Source organism: Pan troglodytes, chromosome 6 (assembly GCF_028858775.2).
Source record: "Pan troglodytes isolate AG18354 chromosome 6, NHGRI_mPanTro3-v2.0_pri, whole genome shotgun sequence".
Classification (NCBI taxonomy): Eukaryota; Metazoa; Chordata; class Mammalia; order Primates; family Hominidae; genus Pan; species Pan troglodytes.
The window spans coordinates 36,377,516-36,395,310 of NC_072404.2; the positions used below are offsets into that span (position 1 = coordinate 36,377,516).

The window sequence follows — 17,795 nt, forward strand, 5'->3', positions numbered from 1 at the left end:
TTCATGTTTTTGCTATTGTGTCTTTGGGATAGATGCCTAGAAATGGGACAAAGGATAAATACAAATATAGTAATGTTAGATATTGCCAGATTCCCTTTCCCAGGGGTTTTGATTTCTATCTGTATTGGCAGAATCTTTTTCCTCCTGATTTCTTTTTAAATTATGCCTTTTATTGGAAAACACTATATATTCTTGAATTACCTGGGAAATAGATGTTCCTCAGGCTCTTTAACTTTCTACTGTAGTAGGACCAGCTTATATTTATGGTACCCATGTCTTGAAGTTCACTGGAACCGTTTCCTCATTGATCCAGCCTCTTGGGTAATTGTATAATGTTATTTTGTGGATTCCTCCTAGAAATTCTGTAGAAATAGAGTCTAGAAGGCTTAATATTTTAAATTGCACCTTCAAATCTGGAACATGTTGTTAGTGTGAGTGGGTTGCCTTTTTATGGAGTGGAAATACCATTGGATTTATGAGGGTAGCAAATATAATTGCTCTTTATTGAGTAGGTATTATGTACCAGGTCCTGCCTGTGCTAAATACTTTACATGTTTTGTTTAATCTTCATCATATTCCTGCATAGCAAGGTAGAAGCTGTTCTCCCCTGTTCTTAGAGAGGTTAGGTAAGAACTTAATCTTTAGTCACACAACCCATAAGTGGTGTAGAGTTGGGAGATACGCCCAGGTCTTTCTGAACTCAAAGCTTCAGTTCTTATGGCCATTAATTGATTTACTGAATTATTTTGTTTCTGTTAGGAGACTTTTAAGTTTTAAATATTGCTTACTATTAGATGGTTTGTCATAGTCACTTGAAATTCTTAAATTGGAGGGCATACATCATTTTACAGGATTTGGCACTGATGATCAATGTATAGAATGTGCAATACACTGGAAAATGGTGAGGTGAATAAGATACAGCTTCTGTCTTCTAGGCGCTTAATATCTAATGGGAAAGGAAAGTTCAATGCACATTTAATTACTCCATTGAGGAGAGGGTGGTGGCTATTAATAGTATATTTGCTTGACTGGATCTTTAAAATACAGAGAAATGCAGAAATGCACCTTAAATATGTTCAGAGTAGTAAAATTCAGCTTTGAAAACTTATTTAGGTAATTTCAGATTCTTGCCCACTAATAATTGTTATAATTGAATAAGAGGTATTTTGCTTTATCTTTCACTTTGAAACAGTGACTATATGAGTTTTAGGTCCCAGAAGGATATTTTTTTCTCTCTTGATAAATGGAAAGTGAATAAATTGGTTATGGTTTTAATGTGGGTGTCCTGAAGGTTAGGTTAATTGTGATGTTCCTGAATTTTGTGTGATTGTAACAGTGGATGGCTAGAGTTATATATAATACTTTATATCTTATGCCTTGTTTTCTCTGTCTTTTACACTAATTTCTTTATATGTCCTTTAGCTTGATAACTATGGACAGCAAGAACTTGCGGATCTTTTTGTGAACTATAATGTAAAATCTCCCATTACTGGAAATGATCTATCCCCTCCAGTGTCTTTTAACTTAATGTTCAAGACTTTCATTGGACCTGGAGGAAACATGCCTGGGTATGTATCACTTATTGTTTACCTGTTTATGTAATGAAGTTTTTAAAATTGCTTATATTAAAAGGTAAATATCAATGTTATGAAGGAAAAATTTTTAAAAAGTGATATACAGAAGTACAGATGAATGTATTATGGAGAAATAATGGCAGAAATAAATCTTTTAAAAAATTCTTTCTGAATATAATTTCTTTTTTGGTATATATGTATTTTTTTGGCATAAAATAAAGTCTCTGATCACTATATCTTCTAGTTATAGCTGCATAGGGTAGAAGGGACAGTTGAAGAATGGTTTTAAAAGCCGTTGAACTTATTGCTGAAGGATATTTTAGAAACCATTTAGTTTAGTATGCTACTGTCCAACGGAACTTTCTGCAGTGATGGAAATGTTCTGTAATGTGTGTTGTCCAGTATGATTAGCTACCAGCCACATTTGGCTCTTGAGCACTCATAATGGGTCCAGTTCTTCTGAGGCACTGAATTTTAAAATTTATTTCATCTTAATTGAAATTTAAATAGACATCTGCCTGGTGGCCTACCATATTGGACAGCATAGGTATAGCCCGTTGATTTGAAAGATGTGGTTTTCACGGATAAAGAATATCTGGTTAGTTTACAGTATGATTCAGAATTGGAATCTTTATCTTCTGATTCCTTGTCCACTGTTTAACAGACTTAGCCAGTGTTCCATTTCATAGCTTTAGATATTTTTCTATGATAGGGTAAGAGAGTAAGTTTTTCCTACATGAGCTAGATAGATCGTGTTTCCCAGAGTAGGGACTGAAGAATAAGAAAAATTAATTGTGACAAAATGTGTCGCAGTTAATTATTCTAATGAGACATCAGGTTGATTTGGAATATTTCATGGAACGAGGCCAGCGGCAAGCCTTTCATTTTGGCCATATGTACAGAGAGTCATAAAATGAGACATAACCTGTGACCCAGACATTCCATTTCTGGGAATTGATCTAAGGAAATAATTCAGAAGGAAAGGAAATTATACTTAGAAGAAGTATATAAATTGAAAGTAGAAATAACCTATTCAGTAATTTGAGAGTGGTTAAACAAATTATGGTAAAGTGGATTAGTTTAGGATAATATTCTGTTACTATTAAATGTGAGAAATTTGTGCCTTTATTTAGAAAATGGGAAGTATAAAATAGGTAATACATGATTTTATACATACTAACTGTAAATATATGTATAAACTTTACTTACATTTGGATGAAATCTGGAAAGGGCCATAAAAATCAAAAGAGTTGGTCTGTTAAGTAAGAAGAGGGTACAATTTTAGGGTTTTTAGCCCTTGGTTTTAAAGTTATTTTAGTAAAATACTAATTCTGAAGTAGGCCATTGGGAGCGCTTCCTTAGTGGATGTTTTGCACAGAATATCTTCTAGGAAATTGAGAGGGCAGTGGTTATAGTAGTGTATTTGCTTGACTATATCTTTAAAATACAGAGAAATGCGGAAGCCTCTGGTTGAAAATATAAAATACAGCAGATAATAAAATGATTTGAAAAACATTGAAAATTACCTGGCTTGGTGAAGTGATAGTTAGTGATAAGTGAGTGCTGATGTTAAATGTGAGCCTATACTGATTTCTTTTTAGCCCCTCAGTTAAGTTTTAATATGTGGGTTAAACATAGGCATGGGTATTATTTTCCAAAGGACCTAAGATTGTCATCTGCCTCCATGTACATGATGACTTAGAAGACATCAGGGGTTTAAGGGGCACTATGGGAGAGGTGGTGTTTTTTGTTTGTTTGTTTTGAGATGGAGTTTCGCTCTTGTTGCCCAGGCTGGAGTGCAATGGTGTGATCTCGGCTCACTGCAACCTCTGCCTCCCAGGTTCAAGCGATTCTCTTGCCTCAGCCTCCTGAGTAGCTGGGATTACAGGCATGTGCCACCACGCCTGGCTAATTTTGTGTTTTTAGTAGAGACAGGGTTTCTCCACGTTGGTCAGGCTGATCTCGAACTCCCAACCTCAGGTGATCCGCCCACCTCAGCCTCCCAAAGTGCTGGGATTACAGGTGTGAGCGACTGTGCGCGGCCTGAGGTGGTGTTTTTAAATTTATTTTTATTTCTGCTTTTTGAGAAGTGGGGTTTTGACTCACTGGTGTAATTAAATGAAATGGCATTGCCAAAGTAGTACTGCCACACTAATTACTTAATACATTTTCTAATACGTGCTATGAAAATGTTTGCTACCGAGGAAAATACTTCTAAAACTTCATTTTAGGGCCTGTTCAACTTTGTTGTGAAAATGGTATATTTAGGACTTTTAGGATTTGTATCTAGAATTTCAGGATTGTTGGAAAACATAATTTCTTTCTTTGTAACAGACTGACTTACTTAAATTTATAGGTACTTGAGACCAGAAACTGCACAGGGGATTTTCTTGAATTTCAAACGACTTTTGGAGTTCAACCAAGGAAAGTTGCCTTTTGCTGCTGCCCAGATTGGAAATTCTTTTAGAAATGAGATCTCCCCTCGATCTGGACTGATCAGAGTCAGGTACTGCTCAGGTTACTCTTACAAATTAGTGAATGACCTTGGCATTGCATTGAAAATGAAAGCTTGCTGTTTTGAAACAATTCTGCTCCATAATCCTGATTATGAATTTATTTTTGTTTTCTCCAAAAATCATGTTTTACATTTGGAATCTCTAAATGTAATCTCCAGGATGACAGGCAGTTTTGAGTGACAAAAGTGAACTTGAAGGGAAAGGAAGGAGGGTGGAGACTGTCTTAAGAGTCTCACCTGCTCCAAAATTACCTTTTTCCTCGTTCATCATATATTTTGAGGATGGTAATATCTTGATTGTCTAAACCAAGGCAATACTGGCAATGGTGATGTGTATAAAAGTGTGGGGTGGGGTCGGGTGGGGGTAGGGTGAAAGTTGTGGCAGAAGGATTGTTCTAGATATCTAGGGCAGACAACATTGCTGAAGTTGGGGTGAGGATGTATCAGTAACCAACTGGAGTTCTGGAAACAACCTCCGCCCAGGTATTTGGGGGGCCTATATGACAGAAAGGCCAGCAAGCAAGCTTACCCTCATCACTCACTTGGCCTCTATTCAAATAGCCTACTTTTGTCTGATCTATCCAGGGATGTGTGGGAAGGCATATTGGGGCTGGTGAGTTCCACATTTCTTTAGAAATTTATTATGACTTAGCTGTTTATGACTTCAGTTTTTTGTGATTTCTATACATGTTATTCCTGGTATCATCTCTTAGAGTAATACATTCCATATAAAATACGAGGTGTAGCTAAACATAACTTTCTAAGGCCCCAAAGTGTTTTCCCAGCCCCAGCGCCCACCCATTTCCTGTCTTCTCTTCTTACTCACTGTAATTACAGACTTGGGTCATAACATAGCCCAGTCACTGACTCTGGATCAAAGCATCCACAGCACCTGCCTCATCTTGTTAGTTCCCATGATGCCATCTGGGAGAAGATGCCTATGTTCTGCGCAAACTGTATCTCTAGGCCCTTCAGGTTTACGGTTTAGGAAGGAGGGACTTACAGAGGAAAGAATGTGCCCAACTTAGAGAAAGTTGGGGGAATGACCCCTCTGAGCTTTCATGTAAAAAGAGGAGGTCATCAGAAACTTTAACCAGGTATGATGGCAATGACAAATTTGTCAGATTTGAGTCTTTGTTTTATTTCCCAGTGTCTGAGTGTTTTTGTTTTTTTGTTTTTCACCGTTTCAATATCTAGCAAGTATGCCTTCCCAAACTGAGGAAGCTGCGTAAGGCTGACCTTGTCTGAAGCCAGTGTTACGAAGAGGGTTTACACAGAGTAGCTATGGGAAGATTATTGAGAAGGACTGAGAAGTAAGGCAGTGTCTGGGGCCTGTGCAGTAAAAAAGTGGTGAGTAGGGAAACCAGCTTGGAACTTGGGAGTGATCCCAGGGGTTAACTGGTAGAAAGGCTCTGGGGCTTCTCAACAGTGGATTCTTAGGTCATTTTCACTTCAAAGTGTCATGTCTGAATTCTGGCTAGTTTTGTTATGTCCCTTGCAAGTTCCTGACCAGAAGTCCACTAATTTTTTCATGAGTCAGCATCCTCCTGGCTTTTGTTCCATGGTAGGACTAGGATTGGTTTATTTAGTGTTCTGATTCTTCTTGATGGCAGAGTTCTCTGGTGATTAATCTTTGCATAGCTGTATTTCCTTTTGTTAGTTTAGGGGTATTAGATTGTTCATATGAAGATTTTCTAAAATTTATTTTATTTTGATTGACTTGTCTGTCTTCCTAGCCTGTGTGTATTTTAGTTCTCTACAGTTTCAGGTACAGTTGCTGAACTGAGATACAGTTACTCAGAATTCTGATGATTCCTGCCTCCTATCTATGAGCTGAGATTATTGATGAGGAAATTTTGTATGATTTGTATGATTTCAAGTCACACAGTGTGGTGCTTTGATATGCTTATATATTGTGAAATGATTACCACAGTCAAGCTAATTAACATAATTATCACCTCACATAGTTACTTTTTTTTTTTTTAGTGGTGAGATCTACTTAACATCTACTCTTTGAGCGGATTTCAGGTATACAGTGAATCATTAACTATAGACACAGTGCTGAGATTTGTGACGGAACAGATGGAAAGACTTTGGCAGCAGCATTTTGGAGATTCTAGGCAGGGCCCGTAATTTATCCTGTCCCACATTGTAGATGTTCAGTTGCTGTCAGCCCAATTATAAGCTATGTGAGGACAAACACCATGTTTGTTTCTCTCACATTTATATGGGCGCAGAAGATGTTTCCTAGTTGTTGAAAGACAACTAAAACATAGGTGCAGCAGGACCAAATAAGAGACACTATTAAAAAATAAAATTTAAAAATTAAACCTCTTGGCCAGGCGCGGTGGCTCACGCCTGTAATCCCAGCACTTTGGGAGGCAGAGGCGGGCGGATCATGAGGTCAGGAGATCAAGGCCATCCTGGCTAACACAGTGAAACCCTGCCTCTACTAAAAATACAAAAAATTAGCCGGGCGTGGTGGCGGGCGCCTGTAGTCCCAGCTACTCGGGAGGCTGAGGCAGGAGAATGGCGTGAACCTGGGAGGCGGAGCTTGCAGTGAGCCGAGATCACGCCACTGCACTCCAGCCTGGGCGACAGAGCGAGACTCCGTCTCAAAAAAAAAAAAAAAAAAAAAAAAAAATTAAACCTCTTTTGCAGTGTATTTCATGTATTTTTAGGATCCATTTAAGCAATTTTACATTACTTGTAAAACATCTGAGATAATCATGGAAGCACACCAGAAAATGTGATTTTTCTTGAAAGAAGAGAGATTGATTTTGACTCATAAAATTAACTTGAAACACTTCCCCCGCAAATAGCTACTAAATTGCATTCAGAGAAATCTCTTTGGGAAACCATTACTATGTGCACTTCATCGTTAGGTAATTAGCTTGATGTTAGCTTGTTCAATTCATGCCTTATATCCTTTGCCTTGAATAACACTTTATTTAAGAAGCTCTTGCTCCAAAGAAACCAACTGCATGATGCCATTATCAGTCATTTACTTTTTTGTAGCAGTAAAAAAGAAGAAATCAAACTGCTATGAAAGCTAAAGAACCATTTCATTTCGCTTTTAATTTCCCATTCTTTGAAATGGGATGAAGAAACTTCATTTAGTGTATACTTATAAAGACTTGCTAATGCTTTAAGGAAAACCATTTTATCTGCATGTCACTATTCAATATCTTATTTCTTATTTTTCATGTGATTTTTGTGTATGTTTTCCTGATTTAAAAAACTATATTAATCTGCCTTTAACAAGTTATTTTCAGTTAAAAGTAATAATCTTTTTGGATGTAGCTGGAGGGAAGGAATTAATACTTCAGAGAAGTTAGATCATGTTTATTTTAAATAGTGAGTAATAAAATTTTCATTAATGTGTTTAAAAATAACCTTCACATGTACCCCATAAATTTGTACAAATATAATACATCAAAAAAATAAAAATAACAACTACCCAGACAAATTTAATTCAAAATTATTTTGGCCATTCCCTTAGGAAACCAACTTTCTGTTTAGTGAAAAAGACCACTACAGTATGGAGCCTTTATCACTAGAATGCAGTTGAAAATAGGGGCCTTGTTTTTTGTTTGTTTGTTTTTTGTAGTTAAATATGCAGATTTATCGCTTACGTTTTTGCTTTCAGAGAATTCACAATGGCAGAAATTGAGCACTTTGTAGATCCCAGTGAGAAAGACCACCCCAAGTTCCAGAATGTGGCAGACCTTCACCTTTATTTGTATTCAGCAAAAGCCCAGGTCAGCGGACAGTCCGCTCGGAAAATGCGCCTGGGAGATGCTGTTGAACAGGTAGGATTCTGGAGGTAACTTAACTTAGATTGTGCCTGTTCAGGGTTTGCAGCAATTAGCAAATTCTATGTGTTCTGGGTGACAAGATATTTTTATTTTGGCAGTCATTTGCTTTTTTACAGTACTTGGTTTTGTACAGAATTTATTATACAGTATTATTATAGTAAGAGAAAAATCACCTGAACATCTCAATTTGTGGGCCTTGGGGCTAGCATGAAAAAAAATGTTTAGCAGAGCACTTGGAAAATAGATCTTGGTTTGCATTGTGCCTCACCAGTCTGACTCAACAGTATGTACTACTTTGGGGGAGACAGCATTGGACCCACAGAAAGCAAGCCATCTGGGTTTCAGACTCTTCTGTATTACCCATAGCAGTGGAATAAGGCCTTGCATATAAGCACTTTGTAAATATTTGCCTGGAGAAGTGAGTGCGTGAAAACTTGCTAATAGTAGCTGCTGTCCACTAGTGGAATGAGTTGCCTTAGGGAGCAGTGAGCTTCCTGGCCCTGAAAATACTCCTGGCAAGGTTGGACGATAGCTTGTCAGCCACTTTGCAGAGAAGACCTCTGCAGTGTATGGAGATGGGGCTAGATGTTTTCTAAGGTCCTTGCAAACACTAAAATGATTACGTGTACTCTACGGGGTTCACAAATTTCAGTGGGTAAGGATACATTAAAATCCCCTCAATGTGTCATTACTTTGGTTAATTCAGAGGGGAATGTCTTTGCCATTCTTTAGTGTCAATTATGAATATTGTTTTTAGTACTATAGATTTAGAGGTATGAGGTACTGGGCTGAATTTTTGCCGACCCAGTAAGTATGTTGGACAGATTTTGAATAACTCCATTATCATCATCTTGACATTAACCCATTAAAAAATAACCAAGATCTCATTCTGAGTATTTGAAATTGTTTTGAAAGCAAGATAAAATAGTTTGCGTTGGGTGTCAAATCTTTTTCAGTAGAGTGAGTCAATGGAAACTGATATCTTGGCTTTGAAGAGTATTAATGTGTGTTTTCTTTTCTTCCTCCATGCTTGCTTATTGGTTGATTTAGGGTGTGATTAATAACACAGTATTAGGCTATTTCATTGGCCGCATCTACCTCTACCTCACGAAGGTTGGAATATCTCCAGATAAACTCCGCTTCCGGCAGCACATGGAGAATGAGATGGCCCATTATGCCTGTGACTGTTGGGATGCAGAATCCAAAACATCCTACGTAAGTGGAGTGCTGTTTACCATGTGATTTTCACATTGTTAACTTAGGAGCACAGGTACCAAATGAATTTTTGTGCACTTTATGTCACAGAGGAACAAAGGGAAAAGAAAAGAGATCTTTTCCTGAGCAAAACAGAAAAAGCAGTTGCCTCCTGCCTTTTTATAAGTGTCCTAAGGAGCTCGTTGTAGTCTTAGATAGCTGAGAGAGAGAGTTAGTGTATGATGGGACAGTGCGGATGTGTACACTGCTGTACAGTGTATTGGCAGCATTACTGGCAATATCCTGGAGTGGATCTAAGACACATTGGCCTCTCCTTCCTGGCAAGAGTCCCAGCAAACATTGGAAATGGTGGAGAGGTTGAATAAAGAAAGTCATAGTGCTCTTAGCTCAATGAGCTATGTAGTAGCTTTGGGGAATATACTAGTTGATTCTGATCTCTGGCTTAAGAACTACCTTCCTCAAATGTTATGTATTTAACTCAAAATTCACAGACGATCTCCAGGTACCCTCCTGCCCCTGTGCCCTGTCACCCCTCCAGCCTCCACCACCAAACATGAACATCAGTATTGAAGCGGAGGGACGAAAGGCATTTGCATGTAGGAGATGCTGTCTATATTGGTGGCAGGAGGAAATGTGGCATCTAAAACAAGGCTGAGAGTCTTTTGGCATTTCTCTTATTGGGTGTTAGAGAGGCTTCCTCACCTACATAGAAAGAGACTTTAGTCCAGGGTCATTGGTTCCAGTATACCCTTGGTTCAGTTTTTACTTTTTAAAATGGCTTTCTTTTTATGGATTTTTAAAAATTAAAAATCAAAATTAGTCATATTTTAAAAAGTAATGACTACTTTTTTTAAAACAAAAAGGAAAAAATAATTCTGAAGACTATTATGTAGAAAATTAAACTTCCAGTTATATGCCTCTCCCCAGGTGTTTTATGTCTCTTCTCTGTATTGAGCAAACATTTTCTATAAAGGACCAGATGGTAAATATTTTTAGCTTTATGAGTCTCTGTCACATAACTTTGTTGTTTTTTACAGCTTGTAAAAAACAGCTTTTAAAAAATGTCCAAACTGGCTGGGTGTGGTGGCTCATGCTTGTAATCCTAGCACTTTGGGAGGCCGAGGTGGGAGGATTGCTTGAGCTCAGAAATTTGAGACCAGCCTGGGCAACATAGCAAGACCCTGTCTCTACAAAAAATACAAAAATTAGCCAGGTGTGATAGCACACCCCTGTAGTTTCAGCTACTTGGGAGGCTGAGGTGGGAAGATCACATGAGCCCAGGAGGTTGAGGCTGTAGTGAGCCATGATTGCACCACTGAACTCAAGCCTGGGTGACAGAGTGAGGCCCTGTCTCAAACAAACAGACAAAAAAAGATCATGCTTAGCTCCATGGTCTTGGGTATGTCTCCCTTCTCTAGATGATTTTTCTACGTGTTCTAACACATGCATGCATAAATGCATAATAATATGCATATGTTTATAAATGGCTATTAATGATGTTGTTTTTAATATATTATTTTTCCCTTGTGGAATTAGAAAGAATTACTGTAATCTGTTAGGATTTTCTTAGCAAGCTTGCTTGACATATGTCAAAATGATAATAGTAATTATTTTTAGGATTATGGGTGATCATTAATTTCTTTACACTTTTTAGATTTTCTGGGACTTCTTTTTATTTTCAGATCAAACCAATAAAATGTTTTTCCTTTTGTATGAGAAAAGATTATTACTTTTCTTTTTGTTTCATACCCAGCTCCTTCTCTTAGTTTGCTCTGACTCTGATTTCAGATTAAACCAGATGTTGTTCTTGCTGTCTCAGTTAAGTAATTTGCTTAAGTCTCACAGCCAGTGAGTGGTGAGGCTGGGATATAAACCTGGCTGTCTGACACCAGACTCATGCTCTTAACAGTTATGCTGTACTGCTTTATAAACCCCACTGGATGCCTGCTCGTCCTTATCTAAGTGCCATTGTGAGGGTTAGGGATCAGAAAATGGAAAGTCACTGGAAAACAGGGCTAAATGAAACAAGAAGCTCCAGAGTCCCAGAGGCTCTTAAGGAGAGGGGAGAACTCCCTTAGAGAGTTTAATACTTTTTGTGTGCTTTATATATTTTTTTAATAAAAAAATTTACCATTGCAGTTAATGCCACACCAATTCTCTTTCCATCCAGAGAAGTAACCACTATCCCAACATTGTTATTCTCAGGCACGTTTTTGTAATTTTACCTTTTAGTACATAAATGTTAGTTGACATCTGCAGTAAATTATAACCACCAAACTATATGGTTAAGAATATAAGTATACTTAACCAGTCGACATGTATAGGGAATGTCAGATTGCCAGGTTACATGTTTTTAGGCTTTGTTCTTTAATTCCTTTTGTTGTTGTTTTGTGTTGGAGTTTCTGAGCTCATATGAGTTTTATATTTGCTTGCTTTATTACAGACACCCCATGTGATAACATGTGCTTGGAAAGCTTAGTAGTTTTTTCTTTTTTTTTTTTTTTTCTTTTTTTTTTTTGAGACAGAGTCTTACTCTGTCACCCAGGCTGGAGTGCAGTGGTGCACTCTCGGCTCACTGCAGCCTCCGCCTCCTGGGTTCAAGCAATTCTCCTGCCTCGGCCTCCCGAATAGCTGGGATTACAGATGCATGGCACTGCACCCAGCTAATTTTTGTATTTTCATGAAGACAGGATTTCTCCGTGTTAGCCAGGCTGGTCTTGAACTTCTGACCTCAGGTGATCCACCCGCCTTAGCCTCCCAAAGTGTGGGATTAGAGACACGAACTACTGGCCAAGCTTAGTAGTTTTGATGGTTGAATTTCCCCAAACTCTTTGGATCAAGGGCAAAAAAAAAATGAATCTTCTTGAGAAGGACTAACTAGGTATCTACCAAAATAAGCTCTTTACAAACTCTTGTTCTTATTGAAATAACGGGTTCTTAAGAGTTTGTCATAGTTGGGGTTTCTATAAGAAAGCACCACATACAGAGTGGCTTATAAACAACGGACATTGATTTCTCACCGTTCTGGAGGCTGGAATTCAGAGATCAGGGTGCCAGCATCGTCTGATCCTTGTGAGGGCCCCATTCTCAGTCGCATACTGCCAACTTTTTATTGTATCCTCACATGGTGAAAGAGGGCAAGAGAGCTCTCTGGGGTCCCAAATTCCAGTGATTAGGGCTCCATCCTCATGACCTAATCACCTCGCAAAGGCACCTCCTCCTAATACCATCACATTGGGAGTTAGGATTTCAATATACGAATTTTGTCGAGGACACAAGCATTCAATTCATTGCAGGTTCTTTGAAAATAATTTAAATTTCGCTTTTTAAAAGTATCTTATGTGTGTATTTATAAGAAAGGGAACCTGGCATCAATGTGATCATAATGCTCTTATATAATTTTATTGTGTGACCTGAACTTTACCCACTCTTATACTGAGTTTTCTTTTGTTCAGTGAAGAAAGTGAATTGAATCCAAATGCCCACATTTATGGCCAGCTGAAGTATGTGTTTAGTCAGCCATCTGATATCAAGTTGTGAGAACAGTAGGTACTTCATCTAAAGAATAGTGGTTTCTGCCAAATTCATTTTGATTTCTGTTCACAAATTTGAACCAAATTTACAGGCTTTGTCTAGGTTCACATTTAATTTCCATAATTAAATTCCAGAATATATTAGTTTACCCCACAGACTCAGTATAACAATATAAATCCATCCAGAAAGGAAGACTACTTTGTGTACAGTGTGAATTATATATTTTTTTCTTTCTTTCTTTTTTTTTTAAGATGGGGTCTCACTATGTTGCCCAGATTGGTCTCAAACTCCTGGCCTCAAGTGATCCTTCCACCTCAGCGTCCCAAGTACCTGGGATTACAGGCATGAGCCATCACACCCAGATCAGTGTGAATTATATTTTATAGGCTTATTAGCTGCCTGATATATGAGGCTATTCCCATTTCAAATATTTATAAAATTTGAATGAAGATTATGTCATCGAATTATCATTGAATATATGAAAGGTTTATAATCTGCATGCATTTGTGAATGAACCCAATATAAGTAATAATAAGTAAGTAATGTTTTTATTGATTATATCTTTTTAGGGTTGGATTGAGATTGTTGGATGTGCTGATCGTTCCTGTTATGACCTCTCCTGTCATGCACGAGCCACCAAAGTCCCACTTGTAGCTGAGAAACCTCTGAAAGAACCCATATCCTTTCTGGTCACTCCAAAAACTCAGGATTCACATGTGAACATCTTGCTAATGAATAAGTCCAAGTCTTTACCTTGTTCTATGGATAAATGGAGATGTTTTAGACACTGTAGTAATGCTTGTTTAAAAGTATTATTTTACCTATCCCTTTGTTCCTTTCCTGTTCTCTGTACTTGTAGTCTGACGTGTGCCCACTCAATGTTTGGCCTTTAAAAGAAGCATATTTAGAAAAATGCTCTGAATATCTTTCAGAATGTTAATAGTTTTTCTCAGCTGTTTCCAAAACGCACTTCACACCTGCACCTACCTACATGCTCTTTAAATAAAGGGTACCTGGTGAAAGCTTTTTCCATTAAAAGATGAGTGCCATTTGATAGTAGCTGAAATAATAATTTAGCTCGCTTGGTCTGAAAATCAGCAAAATAGAAATTTTCTTTCTTTACTAGGCAGTGAAGTTATGAGCTGATTTCTTAGGGGTAGGTCAGTGACAGGAAATAGATCTTGTTTTGAGCATTTTAGAAATACTTATCAGAAGTTCTTATGCTATGGGTTGGGTCGTTGCTGATTAGATAATATCTCTTTTTTCTCACTGTAACTGGAAAAGTTTCTATTGATGGTGTTAATTTTGGGTGAGAGTTGTCTGAATGATTTTGTGGACAGGTGTTTCATCTTGCCTTAAAATCAGCATAAACAGGATCTGGAGTACTGATAGAGAGCTGGCGTGGTTTTAAGTTGATGATTGATTGTTCTCAGGCTCATTTTCTGAAATACTGAGGCAGTGCTGTAGTTTTGGATTCCTTGACTACTTCATACAAAACAGTCAATGTTGTTCAGTTTGAACCCAGTAAGGGAGCAATTGGTAAGGCGTATAAGAAGGATGCAAAACTGGTGATGGAGTATCTTGCCATTTGTGATGAGTGCTACATTACAGAAATGGAGATGCTGCTGAATGAGAAAGGGTAAGATATCAGATGTTTACTCTTCCATGGGCTCCAGTCAGTTGTGTCATCTGCCAGGTTCTGAAAGTTAGGATGAGATTAATTTCTTAAGATTTTTTGCAGGTAAGTACTGTATCTTGGCTGCATTTAAAAGACTGTCTTTGCTGAGATTTTGACATTATAGCCTGAAAAAAGATTTGAAATAGAATATACTTTTTTTTTTTCCTAGTAACTGTCTTAAACAAAGAGACTTGTCCAGCCAGGCTGAGGAAGGAAGGGTTAGAAACTACATCTACTATCTCTCAGGTCACTTCTCTCTCCTTTTTGGAGGTTTAGAATACTCTCTGTAATTGTTTAAGCATGAATATAAACAATAGAGAAGGCCGGGCACAGTGGCTCACGGCTGTAATCCCAGCACTTTGGGAGGCTTAGGTGGGCGGATCACGAGGTCAGGAGATCGAGACCATCCTGGCTAACACAGTGAAACCCCGTCTCTACTAAAAATACAAAAAAATTGTCCGGGCATGGTGGCGGGCGCCTGTGGTCCCAGCTACTCAGGAGGCTGAGGCAGGAGAATGGCGTGAACCTGGGAGGCGGAGCTTGCAGTGAGCCACCATCGTGCCACTGCACTCCAGCCTGGGCAACAGAGTGAGACTCCGTCTCAAAAAAAAAAACAAAAAAAAAAACAAATAGAGAAAAGCCTTTAAAGAAATACAACAAAATCCAGCACTGAACAATGTAAAACTTACAATATCCAGCAAACAATAAAAATTATTATATATATGAAAAAGCAGGAAAATGAGAAGTAAAGTCAGTCAAAAGAAACACCCAGAAAAAACAAACATGATGCAGTAAGTACATAAGGATGTTAAAGCACTTATTATAAATATGCTTCATGTACTCAAGGGTGTAAAGGAAAACATTAACATGTGAGGTGAGAAATGGAAAAATATATGTGTAATATGGATATAAACACATGTTTTTTATATATATAAACAACATGAAACATTTAGAGGCAATATCTCAAATGCAAATGTCACTGGATGGGATTAACAGTAGATTAAACATTACAGAAGAAAGGTCATTGAACTTAAAGACATAGCAACTATCCAAAATGAAGCATAGAAAAAAATGAGACTGGGAAAAAGATGTCCAGTGGGACAATATCAGGCAGTCTAATGCATGTGTAATTGAGAGTCCTGGAGAGGGTGTATAGAAAAAATGTTATACAGTAGCTAGAAAATTTCCAAATTTGATGAAAACGCTAAAACTACAGATCAAGAAGCTTAGCCCCAAGCAGGATAAACACGAAGATGACCACATGAAGACCCGTGAGAATCAAATAGCTAAAAACCAGGGATGAAGAGAAGAACCTTTAAAGCAGCTAGTGGGGAAAAAGACTCATTACATAAAAGCAAACAAAGATAAGAATGATTAGAATTCATATCAAAAACTGCGCGGATCACAATATAATGGAATGAAATCTTTTAAAGTGCTTTAAGACAAAATTCCTACACCCAGCAAAAATATCTTTCAAAAATGAAGAGGAAGTACTTTAAGACCAAGCTTGTTCAACCTGCGGCCTGCAGGCTGCATGTGGCCCAGGATGGCTTTTGATGCTGCCCAACACAAATTCGTAAACTTTCAAAAAACATTATGAGGTTTTTTTGCATTTTTTTTTTTCTTAGCTCATCAGCTGTGGTTAGTGTTAGTGTATTTTATGTGCAGTCCGAGACAGTTCTTTCTAGTGTGGCCCAGGGAAGCCAAAAGATTGAACACCTCTGTTTTAGACAGTCCGGGGCTCTGAGAGTGCATTGCCAGCAGACCTCCACTATGAGAATTGTGAAAGGCACTTCTTCAGGCAGAAGTATGAAAGTTTAGATGTACCCAGAGGACTTGAGAGATCTAGAAATGATAAATATGTGGGTAAATAGAAATGGCATTTTCTCTCTCATCTCTTAATTTCTTTAAAAGATAATGGAGTATTTAAAGTAATATGGAATTTATAACATGGAAGTAAAATGTATGCTATCAATAGCACAAAGGGTGGGAGCAAAGAATTGGGAATATACTCTTGTGAGGTGTATACATTATATGTGAAATGGTGTAATATTACTTGAAGATAAACTATGATAAGTTAAAAAATGGATAGAATGAACTCTAGAGCAATCACCTGGAAAAAAAACACGCACAAAAAAGGGGTGTAACTAATAAACCAATAGTGGAGATAAAGTAGAATAAGAAAAAATACTCCACAAGAAGGTGGGAGAAAAGGAAAAGGAACAAAGAACAGATGGGACAAAGATGAACTCTTGCAAGTTGAAGATACCTGTTTCAGAAAAATTTAAAAACATTTCTGGTCTTCCAGAATTAACATCTATTTATACTAAAACAATATCAAATCCCATTAAAATGGACTAAGTTATATTACTAGTTAAATATCCTTATCATTATCACAGTTTGCTTTATTAATTATTCTCAAATAATGGCTGTCTCCTTGTCAATTACAACTCTTTTTTTTGAGATGGAGTCTCACTCTGTCACCTAGGCTGGAGTGCAGTGGCGCGATCTCAGCTCACTGCAACCTCTGCTTCCCAGGTTCAAGCAATTCTCCTGCCTCAGCCTCCCAAGTAGCTGGGACTACAGGTGTGTACCACCACGCCTAGCTAATTTTTTGTATTTTTAGTAGAGACGGGGTTTCACCATGTTGACCAGGCTGGTCTTGAACTCCTGACCTCAGGTGATCCACCTACCTTGACCTCCCAAAGTGCTGGGATTACAGGTGTGAGCCACCTCGCCTGACCCAATTGCAACTCTTTTATAGCTGTTAACTATGATACACTTAGACTGTGCTCACAGAGAGGATGCATGTGACACTGTGTATGTAATGGAACCTTGAATGCATGCACACACAGACTTCAGACAGAATAGTAAAAATGGAAGAATTCAGTGAACAGTCAGATGAGGCATGAGATTATCACAGGTGGAAACTAGCAAAATACAGTTGTAACATATGCCAACTATCTAGCTTCTGAGACAACCACATGAGGGCTCTCTATCCTAGCACTGAATTGCTTGGGAGGGAAGAGAAATCCAAATTGATATTCAAAATGTGAGGAAATACCTCCTAAGCTGAAATACAGGTATTACGTGAAGCTCTTTATAAAGATGAATTCTTATAACCTGAAACTGAATGGGCATATCTCAGGACACAAATACATGGCAGCCAGTGATTTTGAGGGGGATAATATTTTATATTGCCATATGAAACAGAAACATGAAACTTCTTTTACACTGATCTTCATCAACACAAATGTCAAAATTTATTTTGAAAATAGTGTGGGTATTGGATCGTAAAATTACTTCTGTAAGATGGCATGCTGGTTCATTTGTACATTTGTTGGGACAGTAATGAGAACCCTTGTGTTTTTACCAGCAGGCCTATTTCTGACAAAGTTGTTATTATTCTAAAACTGAATTTTCAAAAAGTTGTTTTTGGTTTTACCTTGATCTCAAAACCA

General features: G+C 37.8%; 1 protein-coding gene across 3 annotated transcripts in view; it reads left to right on the forward strand.

Moving 5' to 3' along the window:
* GARS1 (glycyl-tRNA synthetase 1) overlaps positions 1-17,795 on the forward strand; it is a 39,403-nt gene that overhangs the window by 13,331 nt on the left and 8,277 nt on the right. For 2 of the 3 annotated variants that reach the window (XM_054677507.2, XM_054677508.2), the window contains exons 7-12: positions 1,423-1,568; positions 3,931-4,080; positions 7,739-7,901; positions 8,958-9,122; positions 13,226-13,338; positions 14,155-14,295. In XM_054677507.2, the coding sequence (XP_054533482.1) occupies positions 1,423-1,568; positions 3,931-4,080; positions 7,739-7,901; positions 8,958-9,122; positions 13,226-13,338; positions 14,155-14,295 (878 nt within the window). 3 annotated transcript variants of the gene reach the window in all.